The 13,536-nt window shown below is 36.8% G+C and overlaps 2 protein-coding genes across 2 annotated transcripts; both read right to left on the minus strand.

Annotated features, from left to right (window-relative positions):
* Positions 1–1,961: 1,961 nt before the first annotated feature.
* On the minus strand, positions 1,962–10,961 carry LOC145204333 (lysine-specific histone demethylase 1A-like). The gene is made up of 13 exons (XM_080076837.1): positions 10,848–10,961; positions 10,182–10,321; positions 9,739–9,919; positions 9,555–9,661; positions 8,932–9,108; positions 8,529–8,671; positions 7,952–8,174; positions 6,394–6,579; positions 4,845–4,977; positions 4,013–4,218; positions 3,128–3,373; positions 2,690–2,867; positions 1,962–2,264 (listed from the first exon to the last, which is right to left on the minus strand). Exons 1-13 carry the CDS (start codon positions 10,867–10,869, stop codon positions 2,140–2,142), a joined length of 2,067 nt encoding a protein of 688 aa, XP_079932963.1. The 5' UTR covers positions 10,870–10,961; the 3' UTR covers positions 1,962–2,139.
* A 394-nt stretch (positions 10,962–11,355) lies between these two features.
* On the minus strand, positions 11,356–13,323 carry LOC145204334 (arylsulfatase B-like). The gene has a single exon (XM_080076838.1). The coding sequence runs from the start codon at positions 13,035–13,037 to the stop codon at positions 12,150–12,152; it is 888 nt and encodes a 295-aa protein (XP_079932964.1). The 5' UTR covers positions 13,038–13,323; the 3' UTR covers positions 11,356–12,149.
* Positions 13,324–13,536: the final 213 nt, after the last annotated feature.

Consider the following 13,536-nt stretch of genomic DNA (forward strand, 5'->3'; position numbering starts at 1 on the left):
ACGTTTCAAAGAAAAGTTGTAATATATTACAACTTTTCTGTAACCATATATGGTTACAATAATCTCCCAGTGGGCACTGCGATGTCATGTTAACGTTATGATTTGGTTGCGACCACAGGTCTAAATTTCAGTTTCTGCTGGTTGATTTTGAAAGTTGTTTCGGTGTGAATATGTGACTGTCGTTTTAACGTCGAAAATGAGAAGCGTGCATCATCATTATTCGCAGGCATGACCGATCGCATCATAAATTTGCGTGTACGACTTTTCGCTCTAAAGCGAAAACGAAATGCCACAATTATCCTCTGAATATAACATAACAAACTTGTTTTCCATTCATATTTTGCCAGTTAGAACGCCTTTCCTCTTGTCTTGCTCAAATATGCAAAATCAAGTTTAATTGTCATGAGGATATAGCGTTAGAAATTTACGTGATGTTTGCTCGGTTGCAATTGCGTAATTTAGAACCTAAATTTATGAATGGTCTTAATTTTTTTTCGCGGCGTTTGAACCCAATTAGACACTCCCGGGGACGAATCCCGATCAAGGTTTTTATGTCTGTATATGGGTCAGTCGCGCTGGACCATTTGGCCAAGTTCATGTCCATGAATGGTCTTAAATAAACAAACTGATACATTTTATAATGCCTGCACAACGATGCTGTGGCTATAAATAGTAACTATTAAAAATAATGATGAAACTATGATGCAGCCGCTTATGAATTGGGAATCACCAAACTAAAATCAGGGGCGGCGTGATGATTTATTGTTGAATATGCGCGTGTCGTGTCAGACAAAGTTTACATAAAACAAAATGATACAGCGGGTATAGAAAAATAACACATAAATTGTCTGATTTTTCTAAACTGGAGCTTAAAGTCAGATTTGATTCGACAAATTAAATAAAAAATTTGGGTTCTAACATTTCAGCGTAAAATTACAAGCAAAATTGCTATTTTTTATAAAAATTTGGCCGATTATCTTTTATATCAACTTAAAATATTTGCATTCAACGTGCACTATCACGCTCAAATGTTAGAAACCAAAAGTTTATTCGATTTGTCAAATTCGCCCACCAGTTTGTAAAAATTTAGACAATTTATGTGTTTTCCCTCTACCTGCTGTATTAATTTGGACACAAAAAAATGGCGTTCATGAAGCTCTATCGTGTAACAATGGGTTGGACTAATTGTGTTTTATATATACTTTGGTGTGCGAGTGCGGTGGCAAAGTTTCGAGAACGTGAGCAAAATATTTCCAAAAGATAATTGATAAATGGTAGTTTATGGATGTTTAAGTTTTTCAACAATGAAACTAAATAGCTATGGCTATGAGGTAAATGGGAGATTATGAACTGTCAATCAACCGTTTAATGCATGTTGGACATTTCAAGGGAAACGAACCATACTCTTGTCAGTGCCCGACAAATGTTACTGTAAATAATCTCAAACATATAAACTTTTGGAATAAAAGAATCCGAATTTGCAAACATGAAGATAGCCTTCGAAATAATCAGTCTGCAGTTTGTTAGATTTTGTCCTCGGTGGACAGGCTAAATGCGCTGCCTTTTTACTGCAAGCATGTTTAACCATTTTTTCGACTTAGGCAGTTGGTGACCTAAATTTAGTTCAACCCAAAGAGAACCACGAGGTCGGAGCAATGCCGCTCAACAAGCCACCGAGATAGGATTAGAACACAAAACCTTGCAAACACAAGGAGGTTGCGATAACCAATCGTTTCAGACGAAACAGCTTGACAAAAAAGCCACAGAGGTTTAATCTTGTCACCAGTTTTGCAAACAAGAAAAATGTTGTGTTACAATTCGAATTTATGGACAACCTTGACAACAAAGTTTTCCACCAAAAATCGGTTTTGGTTGAACACTGGAGTAAGTAAATATCCAAGTGCCCGAAAACTAATTTAGTCGGTTGCATTGCTTGTCAAGTGATAACAAAAGCACACAAAAACCATAAACGACAACGTTTAATTCGGTTTGAAAAAGTAAAGTCAGTTTTTTTGAGTTGGCAATGACGGAAAACAACATGTAGGATATTTCGCCTTTAAGCAGGTAAATGGATATTCAGGCATTCCAACTGAACTCCTCCCATCTAATGAAACTTAGAACAATCTCACTGGTGCGATGTCACGTGCTCGACTCTGATTGGTCCGCTGCACCGAGAAAGAGTTCGCTAATACGGGCAGCTTCTCGAAAACCACTCAGTAAGGCTCCATGTACCGTTGCCGGATAGTTACGCATTGTGTGTTCTCCTGAAAGATAAAATTAATCATTTTTCTCCGAGATTAAGTCTCTCTTAAAAACATTGCTTTATCTCACAGATTTAAACGTCATGTAGGTAATCATCTCTAAAAGGTAAATCCTATTCACTGTGGTGAAGTCGCATATAGATCGAACTAAAAGGTTTTTCAGTAGATGAAATAATGCTTACATAAAACCGAAGTCACCGACATATCCTTTACACGTACAGACAAAAATGAATCAACATGCATCTTATTTTAAATGTACATCGATGAGAAAATCAGCTGTTGCTGAAACGTTTGAAGGCCGCTCCCTGTTTCGTTCTATCAAAAATCTATGTTCGGAATCTCAAAGACCCCTCATACAAGGGCATACGATTTGAAAATAACTAAGTATTTATACGCAGATATAAATAAAAAGATTTTTGGCAACCTACCGGCGAAAAACACACGGGGATTACCCGATTTTGTGACTTCATCATAGTGTGTTCCCCTGCAGTCGACCGGTGCAGCCATGACGTCATAGTCCTCTCCCGACGAGCCAGTGGCAACATAAGAGTAACTGCCGTGGCTCCATGGGTCGGAACCCCATCGTGTAACAGTGTAACTTAATGGCTATGTGAAATAGAAGGTCAGAAAATAGGCGATCATTAACAGCATAATGTAACCATAACATGTCAGGAACGAGGAAATGGGCTTCTTTTTTACCTTCATATGTTCCAAAGAGAACAAATAGTTAACGCACAAACTAGCGTTAAAGTATTGGTAAAATAACCTCATTGGCGACAAAATAGTTACAGCAGTGGTTCCCAAAATTTTAAGCCATTAAAATTGCAAAAATAGGCAACTAAACTTAGAATTCCCAGATTTTTTACCTCAGGTACAGTAGAAGTCCCAAATATGGCCTTAAGGACAGCCAAGGCTCGAGACACAACGACACCGTCACCAACGTGTTCCATCACATTAGCCGATTCGCCAGCCACAAGAGCAATAAGCACCGGGGCTCGGTAGATTGCCCAAAAAAGGAAGAGTTCGCCTCGGGAGTTGGTCGTTGCCCCAATGTGGCCAAATAAGTTGGGGGCCGCTGATTCCCAGAAGGGTCGGTCAAAACATAGAACTACCTATTGTAAAGGTAAACGATGAGATTACTTCGTTTCATATAATTGCAGATGGAGAAGAATTTTACTGATGCCTAAATCAGAAATCTTACAAAACAATCCATTCCATGGACTAGGCTTCTCTAGTTGTCTAATTAGGGAAAATAGAGAAAAATGGCAATAATTTTATTATAATGTGGAAAAATCCAGTAAGCTGTCAGTTTAGTTCTAATCTGTTACGATTTTTCCTATGTGATGAAATCAAATTTTAATTCTAATCTAATTTGTAAACAGAAAATAAATTTAGTTTGCCAGGTCTGTTAGCAAAGCCGTTTAGTGCTTGTCGCTGGGTAGAGCCTTATGAACGTGTATGAGCAGAGTTTTAATAAAAAGAAAGTAACAAGATTGTGGTAAATTACAGAGCATAAATATTCGAAAAATCAACTTATAGTTTGTCGAAATTCCCGTTACATTTATACAACTATCAAATCTTCAAAAATCTAAGGTTTAAATACAAATAACCTTCGCCTATCGGTACTAACATATTGTAAATGTGGCTTAGTATGTTTTAAATCTATATGTCTGGAATGTACTCTTGTATTCCAAACAAGGTGATCACTTAAAAAGTTAAATGTTGAGTTAAATGTGCTTTTTTGCTGGTACCTTGTTCAAATTTCCAAAGCCTAATCTCTCTATGGCTTCGGTTTTCCAAGAGGGTAGCGGGGGTTCAAATACAACAGTGGGGCCGTGGTCAAGTTCCGGGTCTGGGGGTCGCAGAACACCCAGGGGTAGAGTGCAGACCACGATGTCACAATCAATAATTGTTGGGGGCGTGTTGACATGGGTGGACTGAATCACAACACGACAACCTGAGAAAAGGCATGAATTGTATTAAATGCAGAAAGTTTTAATATTAGGGTTATTGTTTCTCTGATTAGCAAGATAAAGAATGAATGTGTTCTTGTTCAAGTCGATCAAAACAGTTTGAAGAATGTTCTTTTGAATTGATTGGTACCAAACGAATGTGACTCTTTTGAAGTAAAATTAAATCTTAAATGTACAAAACACGTAAACTTAAACAATGTTTTATTGAAATAACTCGCGTTTTGCCAGTTAAGAAACTTATACGGCTTTAAAGGATATACTTAAAGAACATAAATGCTCATTAGAAAAGCATCGAGCCAATAAATGATAGCTCCTCATGCTTTCGCTGTTTATCACGCACAAGAAAAAACAATGTCTATCATTACGCTTATAAGAGTCCATAGAGCGTTGTGTTAAAGTTGTAAAACATTTTGACCCAACTCCAAACTTTATTATTCTTAACATCACAAACCATATCTCTTACATACACAAAGACACGTGACTTTATGTAAGAGGGATGTTTAGAATAATGACGGATACATAATGTTTGGCAACAATGACAAATCAATTCGTGATAAAAACAGTGGGTGTTTTTCTTTTAAATGGAATGTGTAAACAGTATAGCACTCACCCTCTTCCCCGTAAGTTATCTTCCTTACAGCGGCGTTCACTCTGATATCTAGGCCATCAGCATAGGCGGTGGGAAGTATTGAATAACCGTTTCGAACTACTAAGTGACTGCCGCTAAATTCGTAAGCATCGTCCTGTGAAAATCGACAAACACCAAGATTTAGGTGAGGACTTACAATGGGTTTGTTCAAGCCCCCCAAAAAGGTATTAACTAAAATGCTGCCCAGGTTTATATATCGACAAACGGTAAGATATGGCACATTTTGATTATTGTTTGAATATAGTGATGTAGTCTTGAGCGTCAACAGGTACGGATCATAAAAAAAAAGTTTGGGCAAATCCGACGCAACCGAAGAAATTCCTTTAGTTTGAAGTTTGAAAGAGTAAGATTATGTCGATGCTGCATTTAAGTTTGCGAAATTAAAAAACTATTTGGGAAAATCTATAGGACAATAACCAATCAATTTTGATCGTGCTAATATTTTATTGTGATGATAAATAGGTTTCAATTATTCGCTGGTTTAACGTGAAACTTTGATCTCTACGAAAAACTGTGGTTTTGGCCAAACTTCAACCAAACCATGCACATGGCCGAAAGATATTTAAACTAACCAAGATAAATAGATAGTTTATCACAAAATGATTATAAAGAAGCCTGTATCGCATACGAACAGATGGATATTAGACGATAAAGAGTGCATATGTCAGACAGATCATATCTAGAGTCTTACGACAGCAGGTTACGTATCAATGAAATTCCCGTGGGGTGAGATAGGTGCGGCTGCTGCGACCTACTGCAGCTGCTGGGAAACTTTCAAAGCCGAACAATATGTTATTCACGATCTAACTTAGGCTAGAGTTACCATATCTGTGTGAGCAAAATTTTGACAGTTTTAATAAGTGTCATTGCCTGCACCAAAGTAGCATTATATAGCATGTTGTTGCATATTTACCAACACAAGCAGTACCATTTTAGGTAAAATATCATTACTACCAAAGACAAAAAGCGCATCCATGTTTCTTAATATATTACAAAACAGAAAGTTTTACAAGTTTCATGCTGATCAGTCGTTCCGCATGTGTGTAGGCTGTATCGTGCTTCAAAACCGCACAGACACCCTGGTACGTAAAAATTTTAAGCCCCGGGAAAATAATTGTAACTACTGTGGGTTGAGCAATAGACGCTGAAATAAGAGTAGGGTGTTTTTTCACAATAGGAGTGTTTTTAAAAATAATTTTCGGATTTAACGCCGAAATTCCGAACATGTCCGAAAAAATCCATACGTCTGGTAATCCTAACTTAGGTCTGTTAAAATATCATCTATTCAAAAGAAAAATGTTTTCGCCCATTAGTTCAAGTGACACGAATTCCGGCCCAGATTTCGTAATTACAATAAACTTTACAAATAGGGCTTGTACCATAAAATAACTTTTAGAGGGTTTTATGGTTTGCAAAACAACTGACAATCCAATGTGGACTTTATATTTGGACATGATTACTTGCTTTTTAATTGTATATATTTCATTGTATAATTATCAAATGCACACACCTGGTTCCAGTGCTTCAGACTCAGTTTAGCCAACGGAGCAGCGTTTGCAAATTCCAGGTTGGCGAGGTGCCAATCAAGCAACTGGCGATCTTTCGACGACAGATATACGTCACTGGGTTGGTTGTGTTCCATTGCGGTGATTTCGGATTCAAGTTGGGAACGGCGCTCAGCAAGTTCATCATATTCCTGTAAGCATAATTTAGTGAATACATCGAAAGTAGCGTAGATTTCCGTACCTGCCACTCTTTATCATTTAAGTCTATTTCACTTAAAATGACTAGTGCCTGAGTTTGCTGCATTTTTTACATTGGGTTTTGTCTATGTGTTCTAAACCAGTACTGTTCAACGTTTTTTCATGTGCCCTATAAAACCCATGCACCCTTAATTAAGCTACAGAAACGCAACTATTGTGTCTGATTATTAAGAGAACGAGACAGTTTTAAAGTGGTGGTATCCATTAGGGATGCGCCGAGCCGAGCCAGAAACCCGAGATCTTATTTTTGATGCTCGGTGCTCGGCCGAGCAGTTGCACAAACTGACCCGAGCATTAAATTTGCATTTTCATGCCCTGCTAACATAGGTAACTAGTCAACAAAATTTTCAGCTCTTCCGGCAGTTTTTTATTTTAATTTTTATTTAAAATAAAAAACTGCCGGAAGAGCTGAAAATTTTGTTGATACGTTATGCCTGGCAGCAACAGTGTATTCATAGGTAACTAGTGTTCGATAGGGTGTCTATGAACAAAAACAAATGATTTTTCAAATGTATTAGATTGTGAAAAAATGTGTACTTCTGAGGCCGGTAACAGCTTAATACACCGCTGGTGACGTAAGAGGCCTTGTAGAGCTAAAACGTAGAAAGGGGATTTTTTTGTGACGTCATAATGCACCGAGCGTGCTCGGCCGAGCACCGAGCATTAACGTGAGATGCTCGGTGCTCGACCAAACAGAACATTTGCAATTTTGGCACATCCCTAGTATCCATACACAGACTTTTAATGCAAATTTCTCACTTATAAATATTTTGGTAAATCCCTATGCCAGTGGTTCCCAACCTTTCGTGGACCATGGCCTCCTTAAAGTACCTTTTTGGCCTTGTGGCCCCCTTCAAGTTACCTTGCAGAACATGTGGCCCCCTTAAAATGTAGATAGCAATTACGTGTTGGAATGGGGTGTTAATTTTGGCCCTAAACAGGTCTAATAGAGTAAATGAGCGTGATAAACCTCACTATAAACAAATAGAATGTGAAATAGTCGATTAAATTCGGAAATAAAGGTAAAGTGAAAATGACTTTTAGTGAGTGTTTCTTGTGAATCTACGCCCGTGCCCCCCCAGAACACAGCTCGTGGCTCCCCTGGGGGGCCATGGGCCCTGGTTGGGAACCACTGCCCTATGCAATCACACACCCCTGTGGCTGTTGTGGGACTTGGGATTCATTTTGTACCCTATGTAAAGAGAGCTACATTTTTGTAAAAGTCCAAAAAGTTCTCATTAACATGCACACATGCAAGAACTGCAAGGATATTACAACAGCAATGTTTTGTATAACTGTTGGCACCTTGCAAGCTGTATTCCATTTCAACAGTAAGGTTTCTTTGTCCTTTACTTCATCATCATCTTTATTATCATCAGCCATAAGCTTGTCATAAGCCTCTCGATGTTTCTCGGCCTTATCTTCGAGTTCCAACATTTCTGACAAAACTGCTTTGAGTTGTTGGTGTAGGCTGGCAATTTGTTTCCAATGACCAAGCAATTGTTCCTTGACCTTTTTTTCTTGGAGCCTGAAAGTTTAAAACAAAAAAAATCAGTCGACAAAAAAATATATTAAGAACAGTCTATCAGGCAATTTAGAATTGATTAAACAAATAACAGTCTATTTGTTGTATGGTTTTCTCTGTAATTATTCAATTGATTCAACAGCGGTATTGTTGTGAATCCATTTTGGGCCACACTGATGTTTTAGGAGCAAAGCTGTTGTCCTCAGCGCCAACCAGAAAAACTCTTGATTACCTTCGGTTCATACTAATATGCCACATTGGATAAAGAAAATCACAAAAACTTTCTATATCAACCTGTAGTTGGATACTTATAATTTTCAGTTGAAATAAGTTCACAATTCTCTCTTGTGGACTTACTGTATAACAAGTTCAAATGCCTTCCCCAAAGACAATTGTTCTCCACGGAATGAGTCAATATTCATTTCATGACTGAGGTGGGCAGTGGCTTCCAAAAGTTTGTTAAATTCCTGTTCAATGAGCACATCTTTTTCTTTGGGGACCTGCAAATAAGTTGTGACACCAATTCCTACTTCTAACACATTTTAAATATTACTCAGTATTCCTTTTTAGTTTTTATTTTGCTAAAGTTTTTTTTTACTAAAGGTACTGCATATGCCATTTATGATATAAAATCAAGCTTACTATTGTACATTACCCTTATTTGCCAACAAAACGGTCCTATTGAAGTTTTAGTCAAATGTGTAATGTCAATGACTGTCTTTGTTACAAAGTAAAATGAGAAAAATGCTGCTTTTCTTACCCGCTTGCCACCTGTTTCATACAAAGGACAGTCCTGCCTGATTTTATGCAGTTCCATATTGATTTGTTTGCTTATGACGGTAATAGGGTTTCCTCCAAGGCCAGTGACAACCATAGCTCCCAAATCAGCAACAAATTTTCCTTTTCTGTATGTTGAAATTCTACCACCAACTCTGTCCTACAGAACCATTGCAAGTTCAAATACTGTTTAATCTGGTTAATCACATATACAATTTTTCATGAATGTTTATGGAACTAGCCATTATTCAACTTTAACCAGATCTCTTTTCAAAAAAATCATTGAACTAAAATTACCGATTAAAATTTTTATATATCAGAATAGCAATTCAGAATATATATTATGAGATGTCGAAATGTCCATTATTTATAATAAAAACTGCTGGAAGAGCAATACTTATTTATTTATTATGTCTAGCAGCAATAGCTTATTTATGCAATTAACCAGTTTTTATAATACATGTAAAAAATGTGGTCATTTTTAAAAATCAGTTCCCGAAACTATCAGTGTTTATTATTGGAAGTTGTGACAGAAAGAATTTAGTATAGACTTGAATAAAACACTAAAAACTTGCATTTTCCAGAAACACAATTTAGTGTACACACCCTTGCTTCAACAACAATCACTTCCATCCCAAACGACGTGAGCTGCCGAGCAGCCGCTAGTCCAGCAATTCCTGCTCCTATGACCACCACCTTACCTTTCTTTACTCCTGTTTGTCAACAACAAAAAACTAAAGTTACAAAATGGTTCTAAAATTCAAAAATGTAGATGACCTAGATTGCTTACTTCGAATAGGATGGATGCGTTTAAAAATTCCAAAATTGATGAAACCGTGTATTTCAAGGTATTTGTGTATGCGTAAGCTGAGTTGAATATAATCAGCTTTGATTTCTTTTGATTCTGCCATGCTTTGAACAGCTATTTCATATATTAGTTCCACCTTTGGATTGTCAAGCCATAGCTGTAGCTATAAACATGCAAAATTTTAGAATGTCTACTGTTTTTTTTTAACAGACAAATTTATTGGTCAAAATTACCCATTTAACATAACTCTTTTAGTTTCTCCATGCATGTTTTGGCCATTAGTTTTCACCTAACTTGTTGGCACACATAGTCTGAACATTATGCCTATACATTTAAATATAAATCTTATGAATTTTGATATAGCAGTAATTCAGCACTAAATTACAAGAACACATGGCTTTCTAGTATTCTGAATCACAGCTTACAATTCTGTTCCGAATAAACAGAAAATGTTTTAATATGTCTGGAGATCCCTTGTCAACATCTGGAAATAATGATTTTTCTTCTGGTGAAAGTTCATTGGGTGGAAGGCGACTTTGAAATGCTGCACCTTCTAATCCAAGAGCTGAACAATATGTATTAATGGACTTTATTGTATAAAGTAGATGTGGTATTATCAAACAACAGCACGGCCAGTCTGCAGAACATGGCAGTTCCCGACGAAATCTAGTGCGTGCAGGACCGACATGTCCCGCATGCATGCGGGCAAGACCTATTTCAGCAGGTGAAAAGCAAGTGATATAGGTCAAGATGGGACATTTGAATGCCTTTGGTGCAAAAATTCCGCGTGCAACCCCGAAAAATTGGTAAGTTTTTTTTTCAAAAAAAATCGCGTGTGCAGCTGCCATACTCTGCAGGCTGGCAGCATGGTACAACCTTTTGTCTGTAACTATTGGACAATCATATTATAGTCCTAAAATCACTAACAATTCGCCTGCAAAAAATTTTGGCCAATACACAACATTTTGTACCTTTAGAGTTTAGACTTTAGTTGGACTAATAAACACTTCTTTATTAAAGACAATAGAAGGCTGAAAGCCTGAAGAATTTTGTACACATTTGTTTAAACCCCCACATCGTTTTAAACCTACCTTCAGTCTCTAGGTCATCCATATTTGCAAGATTTTATGTGCCTTTATTCAGATTTTAGTTCTAAACTTCAAAAGGTATTCCATAAAATTCTGTTCAAAAATAATTGTTTGGATCATTTTCATGACAAATTAACAATGCTGTTTTTGTAATATTATTTTGTGCAACTACAAAAAAACTAAGTAAAGTCGAATTTATTTCTTTAACTGCAAAAACGTGGCTACTGTCAGCCGGTTGAAAATTTTGCAGAAATCTGTCATTCTGTCTGTTGTTTTCTCTGCTGCAACCGCACGCATCTCGACAATACGCATGACTGGTTTAGCACGCTTGAGTAAATACACAGAAGTTTGGCGCAATACCCGTTTTGTAGATTTGGTTCAAATAACAGTTTGTATTTCTACTTTAAGCACCGAAAATACCAATATTATACGAGACTGTCTTGCAATTTATAGGTGCGCTACAGTAATAAAATATCTATGTTGTATTTTGCCCATCAGATTAAGCAGCAAGCAGACGACACCTTTTTATTTACCGGGCAATCCATATTGATGGATTTGGGTAGATCTTTACACGTAAATGTTTATTTAATAGGTAAGGGAAAGCAAATGAAATACGTTTCAAATCAGTTTACCAAACCGGTAAGGGATAATACAGTATTAATAAGAAAATTAAAACAATATTTCAACAATATCACACGACAACTGCTTTCCATTTTACTTTTTGTAACTTGTCATCACAACATTGCATATCAATTAAAACATATTGCATATGTTTGAAAAAAACCCTAATTTTCTTTGTGCAATAGTACTTCAAATAGTACTCTTGTTTACACAAAAAATGATTGCAGCACATCCCATTAGTTAATACAAAATAATCATTGATTATAATACAACAATTTTCGCACAAAAATCTGTCAAGGGGGCACACACGACACACACCCATATGCCAAGTTTGGATTAAGCAGAATACAACCTTAAAGTTGTGAAAAATATTTGTTTGTTAAATCACTTTAATGTACCCATGGTTGCCAGTAACCATCATGTAATGCGGGATCAGATAAATGGTCACTCTTTGGAAAACACACTGGTATAGCAGTTGCATTATATGCTGCCAACTTTGCAAGCAAAGAGTCAACAATCTCTGGATAATATTGTGACACTTCATTCTTTTCAAGAGGATCCTGCTGCACATTATACAATTGAACAAGTTTAGCATTAAATTTTTGGTATCCAGGATGGTCTGGGCCTTCTTTCTTCCACGTAATTGTAGCATTGTTTTCATATTCGGGAGGTTCTATCCATCTGTCATCTCCTTGTTCTTTTTTTAATGGTGGGATACCAATCAGAAACATGAATCATTTCCTTATTGTGGATTTCATTTTCTTTGGGAAAATTAAACAAAGGGCTGTTTACAAACCCAACTCCTTTGATTCCACCTTCCCATAAAGTAAGCTTTCTGCCTCTCAGAGGATAGTTATTGCCACCATATAGAGTCTGTCCACCATTATCTGTTGATAATATAAGAATTGTGTTCTCCCACATTCCTACTGATTTCAGATGCTCTGTAACATTCTTTACTGCCTCATCTAAGGCAGAGACCATACCACCGTAAGTCCTTCGGTTCCTATCATTAATGTATTCAAATTGATCAACATACTCCTTTGGTGCCTGTAAAGGGTTGTGGACAGATTGAAAGGCTAGGTATAAAAACATTGGCTGACTAGTGTTTCGCCTATCAATCGATTCAATGGCTTTTCTCGCATACAAGTGTGCTGAGTATTCTCCAATTTCAGGATCTGCTGGCCCATTTTCTGACTCAATATCAAACCCACAATAGACTGTTTCATCACATCGAAACCTTGCATAGTAATCTTCTGCACTTGTAAAGTAACCATAATACTTGGTAAAGCCTCTATTCCAAGGCAAATACTCATCCTTGTAGAAACCAAGATGCCATTTACCAACCATATGAGTGTCATATCCACATTGTTTCAATTGTTCAGGCAACAGAATGTTTTCTAATGGAACTCCATTTCTTTGTTGTGGTGTGATTACATAATGCTGTAGTCCAGTGTGTATTTGATACCTTCCACTCATAAGCACACTTCTTGATGGAGTACAAATAGGTTGCACATAATAGTTTTCCAGTTTGGCCCCTGCCAAGGCAAGTGAGTCTAAATAAGGAGTTTTCATGTCTGATTTGTGCTGTATTGCATGATATCCAATGTCATTGAAACCCAGATCATCAGCCAAAATGAGAGCTCTGAATTAATGCCCAAAACAAAGCAATCAGCTTCACAACCTGCATTGTTGAAACTCAGTATGGACTATTTAATAATAAAGCAAAATAGATCTAAGTTCACAAATGTAAGCAGGTAAATTTCGACTGTCCTGAACAGATTTTTTAACAGCGTAACACTAACAGCATTTGTTTTGTTTGCTAACAACTATTTACTAAGTGAGTTAACAACTCAAATGCCTTTGCACTGCGGCAGTAAAGTCAAAACAAATAAATCTAACATCAGGTCAACATTAGCTACATGCAGTAGGCAATAGGTCAAAATGAATAAGGTTACAGGCTTACCAGTTCCTGTGAGTTGAGAACTTTTGCTCAAGGGAAAATCCCCTATTTAATTCACATGCGGTATTTATCAACTATTTTAAAGATATTCAACATTTAAAAGTTTACAAA

Source organism: Phallusia mammillata, chromosome 8 (genome assembly GCF_965637545.1).
Source record: "Phallusia mammillata chromosome 8, kaPhaMamm4.hap1.1, whole genome shotgun sequence".
Lineage (NCBI taxonomy): Eukaryota > Metazoa > Chordata > Ascidiacea > Phlebobranchia > Ascidiidae > Phallusia > Phallusia mammillata.

What these genes read in the sequence shown, in the direction of transcription:
- LOC145204334 (XM_080076838.1), bottom strand. Translation starts at nt 13,037, where the DNA reads ATGAAAACTCCTTATTTAGACTCACTTGCCTTGGCAGGGGCCAAACTG.
- LOC145204333 (XM_080076837.1), bottom strand. Translation starts at nt 10,869, where the DNA reads ATGGATGACCTAGAGACTGAAG. An exon ending in TGATTGTTGTTGAAGCAAGG is followed by an intron (nt 9,109 to 9,554) that starts GTGTGTACACTA and finishes ATGGTTCTGTAG; the next exon opens with GACAGAGTTGGTGGTAGAAT. An exon ending in AATGGAATACAGCTTGCAAG is followed by an intron (nt 6,580 to 7,951) that starts GTGCCAACAGTT and finishes TTATGCTTACAG; the next exon opens with GAATATGATGAACTTGCTGA.